Source organism: Vicia villosa, unplaced genomic scaffold (assembly GCF_029867415.1).
Source record: "Vicia villosa cultivar HV-30 ecotype Madison, WI unplaced genomic scaffold, Vvil1.0 ctg.000494F_1_1, whole genome shotgun sequence".
NCBI classification, from domain to species: domain Eukaryota; kingdom Viridiplantae; phylum Streptophyta; class Magnoliopsida; order Fabales; family Fabaceae; genus Vicia; species Vicia villosa.
The window spans coordinates 345,089-363,345 of NW_026705239.1; the positions used below are offsets into that span (position 1 = coordinate 345,089).

At 34.1% G+C, this 18,257-nt stretch overlaps 3 protein-coding genes across 4 annotated transcripts; 1 reads left to right on the forward strand and 2 right to left on the reverse strand.

Moving 5' to 3' along the window:
* The first annotated feature begins 568 nt into the window (after positions 1–568).
* On the forward strand, positions 569–4,967 carry LOC131628986 (uncharacterized). The gene is made up of 7 exons (XM_058899788.1): positions 569–699; positions 1,014–1,371; positions 1,503–1,730; positions 1,849–2,203; positions 2,286–2,413; positions 2,528–2,663; positions 4,382–4,967. Exons 2-7 carry the CDS (start codon positions 1,028–1,030, stop codon positions 4,619–4,621), a joined length of 1,431 nt encoding a protein of 476 aa, XP_058755771.1. The 5' UTR covers positions 569–699; positions 1,014–1,027; the 3' UTR covers positions 4,622–4,967.
* Positions 4,968–6,723: 1,756 nt separating this feature from the next.
* Positions 6,724–10,105, reverse strand: LOC131628987 (uncharacterized). 2 transcript variants are annotated; one of them, XM_058899789.1, is made up of 2 exons: positions 9,300–10,102; positions 6,724–7,299 (listed from the first exon to the last, which is right to left on the reverse strand). In XM_058899789.1, exon 1 carries the CDS (start codon positions 9,910–9,912, stop codon positions 9,304–9,306), a length of 609 nt encoding a protein of 202 aa, XP_058755772.1. In that variant the 5' UTR covers positions 9,913–10,102; the 3' UTR covers positions 6,724–7,299; positions 9,300–9,303. The 2 variants fall into 2 exon arrangements, with proteins under 2 accessions (XP_058755772.1, XP_058755773.1); XM_058899790.1 differs by lacking the exon at positions 6,724–7,299 and adding an exon at positions 7,342–7,822 and having other exon boundaries at positions 9,300–10,105.
* A 4,871-nt stretch (positions 10,106–14,976) lies between these two features.
* On the reverse strand, positions 14,977–16,733 carry LOC131629013 (peroxidase 72-like). Its single transcript, XM_058899814.1, has 4 exons — positions 16,458–16,733; positions 16,007–16,198; positions 15,755–15,920; positions 14,977–15,608 (listed from the first exon to the last, which is right to left on the reverse strand). Exons 1-4 carry the CDS (start codon positions 16,722–16,724, stop codon positions 15,193–15,195), a joined length of 1,041 nt encoding a protein of 346 aa, XP_058755797.1. The 5' UTR covers positions 16,725–16,733; the 3' UTR covers positions 14,977–15,192.
* Between the last annotated feature and the right edge of the window lie 1,524 nt (positions 16,734–18,257).

Here is an 18,257-nt window from a genome sequence, read left to right on the forward strand (position 1 = left end):
TCTAGCCTAGCCTATTCCGATCCTTAAAGCCTAAATAATTTGTTTTTAAAATTTGTATTAATTATTAAATAGGAGGACTGATTTTGCGAACAAAGTATTATAGAGGAACTAAAACTGTATTCTAGCCAATATTTTTAACGATTTTATTTAATATTATTATTTTTATTATTAATTAAAAATAATATAGATAAATTTATAATCAATATACATTGAACTTTTAAAAAGATAGTAAGTAAATAAAAAAAATTTATATACAAGAATGTTATATTTATTTTTAACAATTATTTAACTGTTTTAATTGATTATTTAATCTAATTATTTTTAAAAATATTTATAATTAATTAAAACCGTTAGATTAATAAAAATTAAAGATTAAAATTTGGAGTAAGTGTTTTAAAGATATTTTTGGATTAAGAATTATATATAAGTTAATAAACTTAAATAATTACTTAATAATAATTTTCTTTTTAAAATATTCTGTTTATAAAATTTATGACTTTTCTTAGTTAATTTTAATATAAAATCATATACTCTAAATTTATAAAATCATATACTCTCTAAATTTGTAATTTTTTTGTAAGAGTTGACTACAAAATTGAAAATTCACAATTGTGTAAGATACAAAATAGTATTTCACATCTACTTACACCACCTCCGTTCGTTCTGGTTTCGCCGTCTTACCATTCTGCTTTCTTCTAGGTTTTAATTTTTCTCAATTTTTATCATTTTTAATTTAATTAATCTATTCCTATTTCGCAATTTCTTTCTCCACTTCGTTGCTCTCTCTTCTGCAAATTAGGGTTTGAATTTTTTGCTTCTGAATCCATGAAATCAGATCTACCTATATTGCATGCGATTTTATTGCTTAGTTCCATGATTTTTTCTTCATTTATGCTGTGAATTTAATCATGAATAAAGCTGTGTTAGATTGGTTTGATTATATTGCAATTCTTTGGTGCATGTAGCAATGCTTTTGTAGATTTTGGCTGATGAATGTTGAATATATGATGCAGGTTAATTTGACAAAATGGGAGGTGGGTTTAGGGTTCTGCACTTAGTACGACCGTTTCTCTCGTTCCTTCCTGAAGTTCAGACTGCTGACAGGAAAGTGCCATTTAGAGAGAAGGTTATATATACTGTCATTGCTCTTTTCATTTTCCTGGTCTGTAGTCAGCTCCCTCTATATGGGATACACTCGACGACTGGTGCAGATCCGTTCTATTGGATGCGTGTTATCCTTGCTTCTAATCGTGGGACTGTCATGGAACTTGGAATCACTCCAATTGTGACTTCGGGGTTGGTTATGCAACTTCTCGCTGGATCGAAGATCATTGAAGTGGACAACAATGTTCGAGAAGATCGGGCCCTTTTGTAAGTGTACAACTTTCCTCGGCCCATGTCAATGATTTCAATCGGTCTTACAATTGTGATTATCAGTGTATATATCACACTCTATGGTTTATTACCCTTGTGTTTACTGTTAAGTTCCCTTTTTATGGCAGAAACGGAGCACAAAAGCTTCTTGGTATTTTGATAGCTGTTGGAGAAGCTGTTGCCTATGTTCTTTCGGGGATGTATGGTAGTGTGGGCCAACTTGGAGTAGGAAATGCTATCCTCATCATCATCCAGCTCTTTTTTGCCGGTATTATTGTCATATGTTTAGACGAGCTTCTTCAAAAAGGATATGGTCTTGGTTCTGGAATTTCCCTATTCATAGCAACTAATATCTGGTATGTTTTGAGTCTCTGCTAATAAAATATATCCAGCTCTAGTCTATGAAATTTATGCTGTCTTATAGCAATTTCCTTTAATAGAAAGCTTAGAAGAATTTCCCCTGTTATTTTACAGTGAAAACATTATATGGAAGGCATTTAGTCCCACCACCATTAATAGTGGACGTGGAGCTGAGTTTGAGGGTGCTGTTATTGCTCTGTTCCATCTGTTGATAACTAGAACAGACAAAGTTCGTGCTCTTCGTGAAGCATTTTACCGGCAGAATCTTCCCAATGTGACAAATCTTCTTGCTACTGTCTTGATCTTCCTAATTGTGATATACTTCCAAGGTTTCCGTGTGGTCTTGCCTGTAAGGTCAAAGAATGCCCGAGGACAGCAGGGTTCATATCCAATCAAACTTTTCTATACCTCCAACATGCCCATTATTCTTCAGTCTGCCCTTGTTTCCAATCTCTACTTTATCTCTCAGGTAATAATAATTTTATGATAGGCTGAGCTTGGCATTTTTGGGTTTTCTGTTGTAACAATCTAATCTTATTGGAATTGTTCAGCTTCTCCACCGTAAGTACAGTGGAAACTTCATTGTAAATCTGTTGGGAAAATGGAAGGAATCTGAATATGGAGGTGGTCATTCAATTCCTGTTGGTGGTATTGCATACTACATCACTGCACCTTCCAGGTAAGAGACATGCTCCCAGTTATACTTATTGAACATAAAGCTTCCACCATTTATATAAATAGGGCTTGTCTCTATGATTTGATAAATCCAATTTTTGCTGCATATATTTTGCAGTTTAGCTGATATGGCAGCCAATCCTTTCCATGCTTTGTTCTATCTTGTGTTTATGCTGTCAGCTTGTGCCTTGTTCTCTAAAACATGGATTGAGGTTTCTGGTTCGTCTGCTAGGGATGTTGCCAAGCAGTTGAAGGTAATACTAACTTGCATTTTTTTCCTACTTGCCTTTATTTTTGCCTAGACCTATAACATTTTTGCAAGGATTTGTGCTTTTATTTATTAGAAAAGAGTAGGGGTGTTCGCGGTGCGGTTTGGGCGGTTTTGACGAAAAAAATCATCCGAACCGCAAGAGAAAAAATAGTGCGGTTTGGTTTGGTTCGGTTGACTTTTAAAAAAAATCCGAACCAAACCAAACTAATGCGGTTTGATTCGATTCGGTTGGTTCGGTTTTTTACAAATATTTTATTGAGCCATACATACACATATAGATGCCAACATAATTTTGTATTTAGACATTCATACACTATCAAATAACAACAAAATTCGTCGTATTTTGACAACAATTTTCCATTTAATATGTAAAAATTAAATTAGACAAAAGTGGAATATTAAACATAAAATAATAGCATAAAATAATATAAAAATTATTATAATAAAAAAAAATAGAAGAGACGAAAGATTAGTGAAAGTGAAAAATAAAAATAAAAGGTGTTGAGAGATTAGAGAAGAAGATGTGCGATAAAAACGAAACTGAAATACGAAACATTTACATAAAAATGAGAAGGTGAAAAAGAAATAATATAAGAGAGTAGAAATTATAGAAGAATAGGGAAGATGTATGTGGAAAAGAAGGTGCGATAATGTTATTAGACATTTGAGAAGATCGGGACTGAAATTATATGTGTAAGGATGAGAAAATTGTTCGTAATCATAAGGCTAATGTATAATAGGTTTAAGTTTGGGTTGGATGTGAGTTAAGTAAAATTTAGGTTGTAACATAATGCGATTTGATTCGGTTTACAAAATACAAACCGCAAACCGAACCGAACCATGCGGTTTTGTTAAAAAATGACCCAAACTAATCCGAACCAAATGCGATTTTTTGCGGTTTCGGTTTGGTTTGATTTGGTTTGCGGTTTTCTATTGGGTTGGTTTGGTTTTGAACACCCCTAGAAAAGACTCACCTGGTGACAAACAAGGTAATTTATGATGCTTTGAGCCATTGGAATTTAGTTTCCCCTATTGACATTTGACATGATATACTACTTACATGAAGTAAAATACTAGTCATACTTGATACTTGGGTTTTAAGCATTCCTTAGAAACCACTAATACTGTGGTTAAAAACTAAATATAATTTCCTTTTTAGTATTAATTTCTAAGTTAACTTTAAAGGCTACTATACTTGTAACCGCCGGAGGTGCATGTCTTGTTGCACTCTGTTGTTCTTTGCTGGAGTTAACATGCTGTTAGTTATCTATACTTGTAGGGTCATTGACTGGCCCGCTTGAGGTGCATGACTGACTATTGACTAGTTGCACTCTGTCATTCTTGCTGTAGTTAACATATTCCCGTAAGTTATGTCAGACATATTTTGGCATGACTACTCCCGAAAGGGAATAGGAGCATATGAGTTTGTTAGTTTAGAACTAGCACTAGTTAGTGACCTTCGCTTTTACTGATTTGGGTTTTGTATCAAATTTTAATTGGGATCCTCAAAGTCAGAAATCAATATATCTATATATAAGGTCAATAATTTGGGCAACTTCGATTTTCTAATCGATTTTGTTGCTGGGGATCAATGTTTTATTAAATGGGAATTTCATGTTTGTATTAAAGTTCATCTGAGTGAATAGTATCTACTATGTTAGGTCTTTAAATTTCAACTGATACATGGTTTTTAATCTGCAGGAACAACAAATGGTAATGCCTGGACACCGTGAGTCAAACTTGCAGAAAGAACTAAACCGATACATCCCCACTGCTGCAGCATTTGGAGGCATATGTATCGGTGCCCTAACAGTGTTGGCAGATTTTATGGGTGCAATAGGTTCCGGCACAGGGATTTTGCTCGCAGTAACAATCATCTACCAGTACTTTGAAACATTTGAGAAGGAAAGAGCCAGTGAACTTGGCTTCTTTGGTTTCTAATTTCTGCCAAGCAATTGCTTATGCTGTTACACTTAGCCTTACCCTTGTATTAAGTTATCACTGTACTTTAGATCCTTTAAGACGGAGAGTAGTTTCTTTTTTGTTTTGCATGTTTTTATCTACTGAGGAAATACATTGACATATGAGTAATTTATATTTTTGAATTTTCTCAGAAGCATAATTGTGATTTTCGTTTAATCTATTAAGTCTGACCCCAAAGGTTAAAAGTGTGACAGGTTAATTACGGAAAAGCTCAAGTGTGATGTACTTTTCCATGGCGCATGTGAATTGTGAACCTTTGAAAGAGTTTTGTTATCTTGTGTAATGTGATGTTGATGAACCTCAAGTCACCCACTGTAACACATAGATTGCCCTTTTGAACTTGCTACTAATAAAGTTAGTATTTGATTGTTTTAAACTTTTTTTTTATTTTCAAAATCTATGCTTAAAATCATTTTGAAAGAAGTTTGTTAGGAAGAAAAAATATTTTATTAATGGCACCTTCAAGTCTATGTGATCTACCACAGATTGAAATATCTTGATGCGACTGAGGACAATTATTTTGCTGCGAACCATGACATTAAGGACATGATTCATTTTAAAGTATGCAATTCAAATTATAGGGTAGATTGACTAACAGTTGCCATTGATTAAAAATTGATATAATGATTTAACCATGACATTAATGACATGATTCATTTTAAAGTATGCAATTCAAATTATAGGGTAGATTGACTAACAGTTGCCATTGATTAAAAATTGATATAATGATTTAACCATGACATTAATGACATGATTCATTTTAAAGTATGCAATTCAAATTATAGGGTAGATTGACTAACAGTTGCCATTGATTAAAAATTGATATAATGATTTATTACACTTTCGTTTTCTCATTGATCACACCTTGACATACTGAATAGAGTAAAATATAATCCAATGCAATATGTTGTGGAAAAACTCAATTCAATAAGGGTTTTTTAATATAATCCGATGTAATATATTATGAAAAAACTCAATTCAATAAGGGTTTTTTTATGTGGTGTAAGTTTTAGTGACAAGAAGCGGACCTGAGACAAACATATAAGAATGCGAGACGAAATATAAGAACAGAGAAAAGAAAAAAAAAACAAAAAATTCATCAAATTGCATCCCCACAACATGATCATATTGGATCGTGGCATGATTTAAGAACAGAGAAAAGAAAAAAAAAAACAAAAAATTCATCAAATTGCATCCCCACAACGTGATCATATTGGATCGTGGCATGATTTGAGAAATAGCATAGCTTGCCATGTCAGCATTAGCGACCGATCAGGACACAATTGCATGATGAAAACCTAGGCAATTGTAAGAGATAGAGAGGGAAGTACTTTTAAAACTGTTTTGAAGACAAAGATGAGGTTTTTTTTTTTTTTTTTTTTTTTTTTTTTTTTTTTTTTACCATTGGAGCTCGTATATGATTTATACAATATTTATACAACTTGTATTTCATGTTCAATTACACTGTAAGGAATAATTAAGCTCCCAATTGTTTGTTAAAAGATGGGTTCTTAATCTTAAAACATAACCTTGTACTTTGTATGCAATTGTTATGTTAATTGGTTGTTCTATTGTTATTTATCTAATATTCAATCTTAATGTTTTTTTATTGATTAATCTTATAAATTAATTTGTGGTTTACCTCATAAAATAGAAGTGAAATTTGTAAAGACTTTGAATTAGATATTCAATTTCAATTAGATATTCTAGTTGTGACTATTACCTCTAGGACTAGTGGTAAATCTATTTAAGTTGATAAAGATCATTGAAATTTTTTAATGAATTTAAAATTCTATATAATTTAAATGATTTAACTGAAACTGATACACTTGTAAAATCTTTAGTTTAAATATAATATTAAAATTATTCATTGTTAAATATTTAAAATCGTCAGTATAAATTTTGCCTAATTTTAATTTTAAAATTAGGCAAAATTTAAATTTCAAATCCTAAAAAATTTAGAGACAAATTTGTAAAAATATAAAATTGTGAAGATCAATTTGCAATTTTTAGAAAATTTTAAAAATCAATTTGTAAAATTTAAAAAATATAGAGACTAATTTACAAATTTTGAAATAATAATAATATTCAATTTAACATTCACATTCTAGGGAATACATAATGACTTGGCTTGAATCACCGATCATGAAACGGATGGGATAAAATGGGAATGAGGTGCAGCATGCACGTTGCACCGCAAAAAAGTTTGGTAACATCAGTTTTACAAAACTGAACACAGTCAAAAGAAGTTGAAGAGACTGCAGTCATGTTGTTGGTTGCAACTCAAATTCCAGTTGCTCATTACAAATGATTGTATGGTTATTATGGTTCAGTGGACATCCAATTGGGTCTAAAACTCCATCATAAATCAATTCTACAACATTGGTCAAAAAATGATTAAAAAAAATTAAGAGCAAAAAGAACCTGATACAAAGGAAAAATAGAAATGACATAGGGAGAGAGGTAGGTGCATAATGAGCTAAGTTAAGTTTTCAAATATAAAAGTAACATCTCTGCATTATGAGAAGACCTCCAATAACTTCCATCCCCTGCCAATGGAAACATGGGTGTAAGGAACTAGCTGCTACAAAAACAAAATCACCTCGCCCTGTTTTGTTTTTCATCCTGACTTTTTCCTAAGCAGCTCCAAATATTAAAAGCCAATTAGAAATAGAAATTGCCAAAAACCATAAGCAGTTAAAGAAAATGTACATATTTAGCTTTATTCCCTATTATCAGTATTCAGAACATGCATTAAACATAGAGCATTAGATGCCAATGTTTCCGCGCATGACAAACAAATGCCTTTTATTTGTAATGCAAATATGTAATTCAAAATTCAGTTTATGCCGTCACACTTTTCAGAATAAAACTCATTGTCAGGCAATAATAACTATCAACCTCCAATCATCCCATGCTTCAACCTTTTTCTGTATAGTAAATGTCACACCAGTTGCAGGAACCAATTTAACTTTTGGAGAAAAAAATATACAGATGTAAAAAGACAGAGATTGGTTGTTGTTAGAACAGTGCTCACCTACCATAATTTGTCTAAAGGAGGGATAATTTAATCCCACCGAACCTAAGAGCTTCAAACTTTGGTTACTGTTAGAACAGTGCTGCATTGCACCAATAGTTTCTTTTCCTTCCTTTCTTCCCCTACAAATAGTCATCGTGTAACTAACTATATCAAGGAGCCTCAAACCTCAGTAAAGAATAAAAAAGTACAGCTCATTATGTTACTTTCACATTATTTATTTCTATTTAGATGCAAATAAGAGCATCCTAGGCTAAACTTCAGACAATGTGTATATCTAACTATAGAATTAGAGTAATTTCTTTCTTCCCACCCTATGTCTATTCACTCAAACACAAATAGGCCACCTGAGGCTAACGGGTGTAGATGACAAATACCAACGAAGATAACTCGCCTTACGTAAGCAATAAGTTCACTGGCTAAATATTGATTTCATTTTCAGCAACTTATATCAAATAGTTTCTTTAGGCTCAGTTTGGGAGTTTGGAGGGGATGGTAGGGCTTTGGGGGAGAAAATTGGAGAAAAATAGATATTTAGTTAGTACTTTTGAAAAGAATGATAAATAAATACTTATTATTAATATATTTTTAATATTAAGAATAATATAACTACATAGATTGAATTTAGAGATATTATCAAAGCCCTCCCCAAGGAAAAACCAATAACCCTCCACCAATACAACTTTTGAGTTCTCTTTAGTTAAGGGAATTTTCTCTTATTAAGGAAATTAACAGTTCAAAGCCCTCCTTCCCAAAACCTTCAATTATTTTCTCTTCATCTTTCCTTTTTTTCAAAGCTCTCCATTCCTCTCCCTCTTCAAACTCCAAAACAAAGCCTTAGATAAGCCTCAAGTTATGGTTTTAGTACCTAGAATTCTTGAAATTCCTTTTCCTTACAAACTACCTAGATACTAGCTAATTCCTTATAATATCTTGAAATCCCTCTTCCTTACAAACTACCTAGATACTAGCTAATTCCTTATTATATCTTGCAATCCCTTTTCCTATAGATCATATTCATATCTCGTAGCACAGTAAAAAAAAGTATGCAGTGACACTGGCTTCTTTATATCAGTCTGGGGAAAAGTTTGGAATAGCTTATTTACAGTTTACCAGAGCTTATTATACTATATAAACACTTGCGTTAGTGTTTGGACGCCCTTGCAGAAAACAAGATATAACATGCTCATAGCTCTCGCAAGTAGCTTATTGAATACTCCTTTAACTAATTGTTCATCAAAGACGCATCTTGAACAAACTTTCTCAATAACAAATAATAATTTGAATTTGGTGGGCAGCTACGTAGAGCTGACACTTCGGATTGAAAGCAAGTCTAGTGTCCAACACATGACAATATTTGATGCCAACATTTGTGATTACATTCAGTCGCAATCATTTTCTTAATTTATTAAGATGGTCTGTGTGCTAGTGTTAGTGTCGTGTTTGTGTCAGGGCTTTAACAAAATAGCAATCTATCAAACAACAAAACATACTCTCAGTCTCTCACTCAATTCTACATAAAACTTGGAGTATATCATACACTCAAATATACAAAAACAAAAACCATATCTAACTATCCACATAAACACAAATTAGTACCTTATTATTCCATGGAAGCTTTTGCTCCAACCTCCTTCAACTTAGCAATAATACTCTCCGCCTCCTCCTTCGTCACACCTTTCTTCAAAAGCGTAGGCGCTTTCTCCACCAAATCCTTAGCTTCCTTCAAACCCAAACTAGTAAACGTCCTAACTTCCTTTATAATCTTAATCTTGGACGCAGCATCAAAACCATCGAGCTTCACATCAAACGCCGTCTTCTCAACCTTCTTCTCCTCTCCCTTTTCACCTCCACCACCTTTAGCTCCACCCAAACCCTTCGGCAAGCCTCTGATTCCCATCCCTGGCACCATCAACATCATAATCGGAAGCTCATTGATTCCCTTTTTCTCCCTCATCACATCAACCAGGTCCATCACTTCCAGTAGCGTTAATCCCATGAGTTCGTCAACAATCGCTGACACCTTCTCGGAATCTGGCGATGCGGTGTTGTAATTGCGTATGGAGGTGGATTCGCATTGGGATTTTCGATTGAATTGGTGTTGATTTGGTGAAAGAATGTAGGGTCTTGAAATTTGAGGAGATGTGAAATTAGGGTTTTGAGTTAGGGTTTTGCGGAAGAGTGAAAATTGTAGGAAGCGTGAATACCTCATTCTTAACGGTGACGGTGACGGAAAAATGCTAGTGGTGAGATGTGTTTAACATTGCCGCATACCGAACGGCGTAACGGTTTTGGTGATGGTGGCTAGTTTGAGTGATGTCAGAAGTCAGATTGCTGAATGCTCGTTGGGCATAAACCCTATACACGAAGACGATGGTGGCTAGTTTACGCTTTTACCCCTTCCATCATGCGTAAGCCATTTTTAATTTTTAGTGAAAACTGTCATTCACACCAAATAAAATAAAATAATTTTTTTTTCTTATAGTTTATGAAAAAATAAATAGAATGTCGTTTATTTACATACTTTTTGGCACAAGTGAACAAGTGATCGTTAGTATTATTCCTTGATGAATTTATAAATTATTTATGGATTTTTTCAATCTCAATCAAACAAATCACAAGTACATCCCATTTTTTTTACAATTTCGTGCTCACAGTAAAATATAATTTTAACGTAAAATAAAAATGTTTTCAATGTGACAATGACAAAGAATATGATAACTCTCTTTTTTAAAAGTTTTGTGAACTAAATAGAAAGTCTTTTATATTTTCTTATCCTCACACCTTCCCTAAAAATGGCAAATTCAAAAAAAAAATCTTATAATCAATAACATCATCTGAACCCTCCTTGCTCATGCATTTATTCCACCAATTTTTTTGACACCATTCCCTTCAAATTGTCACTTACCTACACAACATACTTCTAAATAGGAAACTCACTCTCCAATCACCCATAAAAATTCTCTACCAAAAAGACTCGGCCTTTTCACACCTTCGAGTATTCAAATGCCTTTGTTATCCCTTAATTTCTTACACCACTAAGAATAAACTCTAGCCTCGATCTACACCATGTGTCTTTCTAGGATATCCGTCTAATCATAGAGGTTATAAGTGTTACAAATTGTCAAGTCGCAAAATCATTATCACTCGGCATGTTATTTTTGAGGAAAATATGTTTTCCTTTTCTACCATGAATTCTCCTCCTACAACTAACTATAACTTGTTAGATGACAACATAATCCCACTTCTGACCTCACAAGTGTACATCACACCTCAACCAACCTCCTCTCACAACATAACAGTCACCCAACAACCATCATCAATAGCCCAACATGCTTTTTCCTTTCAAACCACATACCAAACAACCCTTTCCCCCTCAACAACCCCCTCGGTCCAACAACATACACCCATAGCTCAAACACCTCCTCCCTCCCAAACAACGACCTTATCTACACAAAAAACCTCGAACACCTCTTCTCCATCTATTCAACCACCCATATCCCCTCATACACCTCAAATAACAACCCGAGCACAACATGAAATTGTCAAACCGCATAAACTTGTAAACCTACATACATCCACACACAAATATATCTCCCATTTACCTACAAATTTCATTGATGTATCAAATGGTCATAATTGGAAGATGATCATGAAAGACGAATATGACGGTAGCTTCTATTGAAAATAAGACGTGGGAATTAGTTCCTCGTCCCTCTAATTTTAATGTTATGCAAAGTTTGTGAATTTTTAGGCACAAGAAGAAATCTGATGGTTCTTTTGAGCGATACAAAGCCCATCTTTTAGGTAATGGTGCTAATAAACAATCAGGCGTCGATTATTGTGAAACTTTTTGTTGGGAAATAACACCGCTGAAGAAAAAATTAAATAAACAAAACACAACCAATAACACAAGAATATAACGTGGAAACTCCAAAACCAGAGAAAAAACCACGACCGTTGTCTAAATAAACAATCAGAGAATTATTACTATGTGAAAATTTTACAACACATAGACTTCTCTACTCCCACCCCAATCCCCTAGTACACCCACACTCTTACAAAGCAAATATTTAAACTAAATCTCACAATACTCTAATACAAGAGCATAAGAGAACAAAGAAAATCAAATATAAGCTTAAAGTGCTTTTTGACTAGTGTATCTAAAAACAAAGAACTTAGGTCCAATATATAGCCTTGGTCCCCCCTTGCTTCACCACACTAAGCAATGTGGGACTTCTCAAATAACTACTTTTTAACTTCCTTCTTTATTTAAGAATTTAGGCAACATTAGACATGCAATCAACCCCAACAATCTCCACCTTGATTGTAATAGTCTTTAATCTTCATTGTCTACACCGACAATCATAATTCTCATTGTCTATACCGACAAATCTATCATACTCCACCATAAAGAGTACACTACACTCGAAACTATCATCCCAAGAATTTTTCTTCACGTCGAAACCTTGCTGAAAGATTATGGTGCAACTCCCATGTTGGCTTTTAGGAAGTTCTTCAGCCATCGACACATGTCACCACACACCTTGCATCAATGCCAACCAATGCCTGTTTGTTGTTCTGAATCCGCTAGCAATGATTTGTCCTTTTGCATGGTATAGCGGAAATACCATAAGGACACACCTTATCTTCTAAAAAGGATCCTCAAGGGAGACGTTGCTAGCACTTGCCTCAGAATCTTTTTCAGATACTGCTCCACCTGGAAAATTTCTCTTTAAATGCCCAGACTTTCTACACTTTCAGCACACCATATTATTTGCATGGATCTTCCTCCCATTAGCCCCACTTCTAGTTACCAACGCCGAGTTTTATGAAGTACTTTCATCACTTTTCATCCTCCTTTCTTCAGAAATAATTTTAGTTGCAACTTCTTCAAAACTCAACTTTTCTTTCCCATACATCAAAACAGGTTTAAGATGAATATAAGAAGGTGGAAGGGACAAAATAAGCCTTAACGCTTTATCTTCATCATCAATCTCAACTTTAATAGATTCAAACTCATAAAAAATATTATTCAAAGTACTAAGATGATCAGAGATTTTTGTACCCTCATCCATGCGCAAAGTGTGGAATTGCTCCTTTAACAACAAACGATTTAAGATGTCCTTTGTCTGATATAACCCTTCGAGCCTTTCCCAGAGTTCCTTGGCTGATGACACATTCTACACATTCGCGAGAACATTCTTTTCCAAACACAAACGAATTGCACTTGCAGCTCTCAAATCTAATTCCTCCCACTTGTCAGCCTCCATGTTGGAAGTGTTTCCTTTTAGCGCCTTGTGTAATCCTGATTGTATCAACACATCCTTGACTTGTACTTTCCACAGGCCAAAGTTGATTCTTCCATCAAACTTCTCTATGTCAAACTTCATAGCACTTGAATAAGACATAGTAGTTGCGCGTATACTGCAAACAGTGCACCAAGTAGGTTCCCAGGAAAGAGAGGTGGGTCACAGCGGACACGCTTAAATACCAAGTCTTTCCTTAGCCAAAACCTCCCTTAACAACACTTTCACAGTACCACCCCTTCTTCAGCACCTTCACAATATCACATTTCTTTTCTTATGTGGAAGATCAGACAATGCTGCAACCACAGAGAATACTAAGAATTGTGATATCTTATCGAGCCGAAGCTCTGATACCACTGTTGGGAAATAACAGCGCTGAAGAAAAAATTAAATAAACAAAACACAACCAATAACACAAGAATATAACGTGGAAACTCCAAAACCAGAGAAAAAACCACGACCGTTGTCTAAATAAACAACCAGCGAATTATTACTATGGGAAAATTTTACAACACATAGACTTCTCTACTCTCACCCCAATTCCCTAGTACACCCACACTCTTACAAAGCAAATATTTAAACTAAATCTCACAATACTCTAATACAAGGGCATAAGAGAACAAAGAAAATCAAATATAAGCTTAAAGTGCTTTTTGACTAGTGTATCTAAAAACAAAGAACTTTGGTCCAATATATAGCTTTGGTCCCCCCTTGCTTCACCACACTAAGCAATGTGGGACTTCTCAAATAGCTACTTTTTAACTTCCTTCTTTATTTAAGAATTTAGGCAACATTAGACATACAATCAACCCCAACACTTTTTGCCCTATAGTTTAATCGGCCACTATTCACATGGTACTTAACATTGCATTATCCAAGTCATGGTGTCTCCATCAACTAAATGTCAAGAATTCCTTTTGTTTGTTTCCATGTGTATTCACCGGAGGGGTATAAAGTTTCCCAACCACTAGAGGGGGTTAGATCTGAATCTCTGATTCAGATGAGGAAGATGTAAGGCTTTCTTCCCGATTGAGGTTTTTTCTCACGATTTTTGCTAGCTACTGATTGCAAGCAGTTGCAGTCATGAGTCATTTTCTTCCGATTTTGCATTTTGATGTTTAATTACGTGATTGAACGTTATTTATCGTTCTAACAAATTGCGCCAATGTTCCTTCCTACATGGAATCATTTACTTGATAGTGAAGTTGGCTAGATCCATGCAGTTTCAAGGTTGTGTGTTCTCTGCGGTTTGTTACTCTTAATGGGTTGAAGGTGATCCATGCAAACACTCTGAAGCCCAAGTCACTGCCTATCGGATGTGAGAGGTAAAGATTAGAAAATTTGTGTGTACCTTGATTTGACGTTTACAGTCCTTTATATATGAGTTTCTCTAGGATTTCTAAAGACCTTAAGTCATTGGTTGAATAATTGTCGTTCAAATTGACAGATGTTAGAATATAATTAATTTGTTTTGTCATCAGACACTCCTTCTCTAATCATTTACCATAATGATGTGTTTTCTTAGAGCTGATTCATGTTTGTTCCTTTGAGTTATAATGTCTGTAGCGTCGACACTTTTGAAAAAAAAGTGTCTTTGTGTTGATGTCTCAACCTAACATAGATATTTACGATTACGTTTAATTTATTCATTTTTTAAAATCATTACTCATGTCAACATGTCAATGTCTGTGTTGTATTTCAGGTATCAGTACTTCATACTTACAAGTGTGAGAGTGATATGTTATCCTCTGACGTCTTAGCCTGGCGTCATTATGAAATACCATGTAAGCGTGTTTTGTTTGATTGGGCTCCATATTTTTAGGCCTCACCCCTTGGACAGTGATAGTAGGTTTAGGCCGTATAAGAACAACTAGGAACATTGACAGTATGAACATGCGGCAACAGTGGACACCAAAGGAAACGCACAACCTATGACCTTCAAGTAATTCTAAATTCGAAGTTTCATTTAACATAAACCAATTCCCTCAAGTTATGATTTGTAGACAAACAATAGCTTCTTTATAAACCATATGAAAATAAATACAACAATTTCATAACAAACATAAGAGTATCATCCAAACCCAAAATGCCCCAAGTGAACACACCAAGGAAAATAAGAAACATAAAAATACAATTGCAGTTCAACAGTCATAAATTTTACATAACAATGATAGATTGCTTGATCACCAAGTATTAACCACCCTGCAATTTCTTCTAATCTGTCCTCTTGAACCTGTCAAAGGAGATACATTCCCCATCTTGATCATAGACTTAGCAAATTGCTCAAAGAAAATATCATTTCTCTCAGCATACAGTTTCACCAACTCAGCTGATTCTTGATTCTTCGTCAACAAAACTTCATCAGAACTCAATAGTCCCTTGTAAGCCAACAAGTTCTTGAAGTAATTGTTATCGAACTTTGTTGGTGTCACATAATCTAGGAAAAACAGATTCTGGTCACCACCCGATCTCGGACAATTAGCGCGTAATTCATTAGCATAGTATTGGTCAAGAGTGAAATCTTGCTTGCCGTTTCCAGTTTGGTTGTAGAGTCTTTGCCTAAAGCTTGTGCACCTTGAGTTTCCTATAGTATGGCTCCCTATAACAATTGCACAAAATTTGTTTTAGTATTAGCTATGTATGCATAGCTCTACATAGCAGACACTTTTCATCGTCTGGTGTTCGACACTGACACGTATCAAAATAAAAAAATTTAAACTTATACGACAAGTTAAAGGAGTGTACCAGAAAGAGCAACGAGGTCAACAATGTCGAGTCCTTGAAGTTTGAATTTAGTTAGGATGGTTTGAAATGTGTTGTTTGGAGCTGGAATGTTGTGGTTGGAACCACTTAAGCTTGCACCTAATGAATCCCTTCTTCCTAAAGGCACTTCCCAGTTTGGTCCACCAGCCTACAAAATAAGGTAACAAAAAAGTGCTTATAGAAAAGCGCTTATTATATAACTGCTTACAGCCGAGAGCAAAAGCAAATACTTACAAGAACAGTTGAATCTCTAGCAGCTATAGCCAAAATGTCAGCACAAGACACTGTATGAGGGCATGCTTTCTCTAATGCAGATTTAATTTCATCAATGACTTCAAATCCTCTTGCTGAATTACGGTTAGGATTTGACCCCTTCTCACTGATGATGTTTACACTGTTATCTAGTAAAATTGAAGCATCACAACCCTGCAAAATGATCAACTTCATGAGGTTATGACAATAATGATAACCAGAGAGTCATCTAAGGTTTTTGGACGCCATCTATAAATTAGTCGCACTTTAACTATAACAAGAGAAATAGATATTCTATTTAATTATAGTTTAACGGTAGCAAATATTTTACGAGACCCTCAAAGACGAATTTTGAGTTTTGTGCGATAGTCCGCTTGTATGTCCTCAAAGGCCCTGAATCCTGATGATAAATTTTTATGACAATATTACATACCTTGACAAAACAATCATGGAAATGAAGTCTCAAAAGTGAAGCAGCTATACGAGGTTCTTTTGCAACAGCATTGGCAAGGATGGACTTGACAATATTCTGAGCTTGTGGACATGAATAGTCATAAAACTGTGGATAAAGGTATGATCCTATTTTCTTGTTACAGTGGCAGAAAGGAGCAAAGGCTAGTAAAGAAAAAAGTATAAGAAAACTCATAGAATTGCTCATTGTTGTTTTTCTGAATATCAGCTCAAAGAAGAAGAAATACATAGAAGAGAAGTTCTCAAACTTGATTGCATGGGTAATGTGATTGGAAGTGGTATTTATAGAAAAGAAACTTGGTAGAAAGTTATTGCATGACATGAAAAAAATGAAAAAAAGTTGGAGTTGGTCACTATCTAATTTAAAAATACATTTTAAAGTGGAAGAGAAGAATGGAGTAAGTACCTTGCAAGAAAAAAGACTTAGTCTAAAACTCTAAATGGTTTAGATTTAGTCAAAATTTATTATATGATATTGAGAATGAAATAAAAAAAATAATATAATAATATAATCTGCAAATCCTATTTCAACTGGCAAAAAAAATAAATCGATATTGTTAGGTTAGACGTCATTATTAGCAGAGCCGTCTTTGAGGGCGTGCAAAGCGGGCTACCGCACAGGGCCTCAAATTTTTTAGAATTAAACTATAGTTAAATAGGGCCTCATAAAATATCAGGAAGGTTAAATCATGAGTACATAGGGCCTCTAATAATTTTTTATGGTTAAATTGCGGCTAATCTACACAGGGCCTCCAAAAACTTGTGACGGCCTTGATTATTAGGGTTCGAACCTTGATACTCACTGTTGTGTTATTGATTATAACTATGTCGTCTATGTTAAAAAAAAAGAAGTAATGTTAGAAGGGGACAACTTCTCTACCCATCTTAAAAAGTTGGGTAGTGTACCTTCATACAATCAGAAGATCTCATTTAATTTTAACATATTTAATTAATTATAAAATAATATAATTATTTTATGTTTCCAAGACATTTTACATTGGAAGTAACTTTACCCAACTTTTTGAATTGGGTAGATAAGAATTCACCATGTTAAAAACGTGTTTGGAAACTTGTGAATAAGGAAGAGGGAAAAGGGTGTTGAAACAAATAACTTGAAGCTTAATTCCAAGCCAAGTAAAAGCAATTTTTAAGAGTAGCTTAAAGCTAACATGCATAATGCATTGGTCCTGACTCATTCAAAAGGTTATGAGTATTTATTTTCTTTGGTCCTGATCCTAAGTAATTTGTTTGCTGATGAGTTAGTACATACAACCTTAAGGTTCAAGAGAAATTACTTGTTGATGAATTAGTTGAATCTTGAATTCAAAGTGGTTTCATAATCTAGATAATTATGACAATATCAAATGCCAAGTTAATTATGCTCTCTGTCTTATTATAGTGATGTCCCACAAAAGTTATTCTCAGCCCACCTACTCAGTTGACCTAGTATAATATTTTCTTATCAAAATGGTTCTAAAGATATTGTCACCTTTTGACTTCAAAGCCATATGAATAGTTCAACAAAATAGTTAAGGAGATTGAATATTAGAAAATTTTTATTATGTATTATGGTGATGGATTAGGAATGTTTAGTGACCTACTTGTTTTAAAGATTATATAGTAGCCTCTTCAACTAATGTTGTCTTCTTTTGGTTTGGCACTTTATAGTATTATTATGCTTTGACAAAGTTTGACTATTGGAGATAATAATACCTAGAGAATTATAATAAGGGAAATTCTACGGTGCATTCGCCCATTTGAC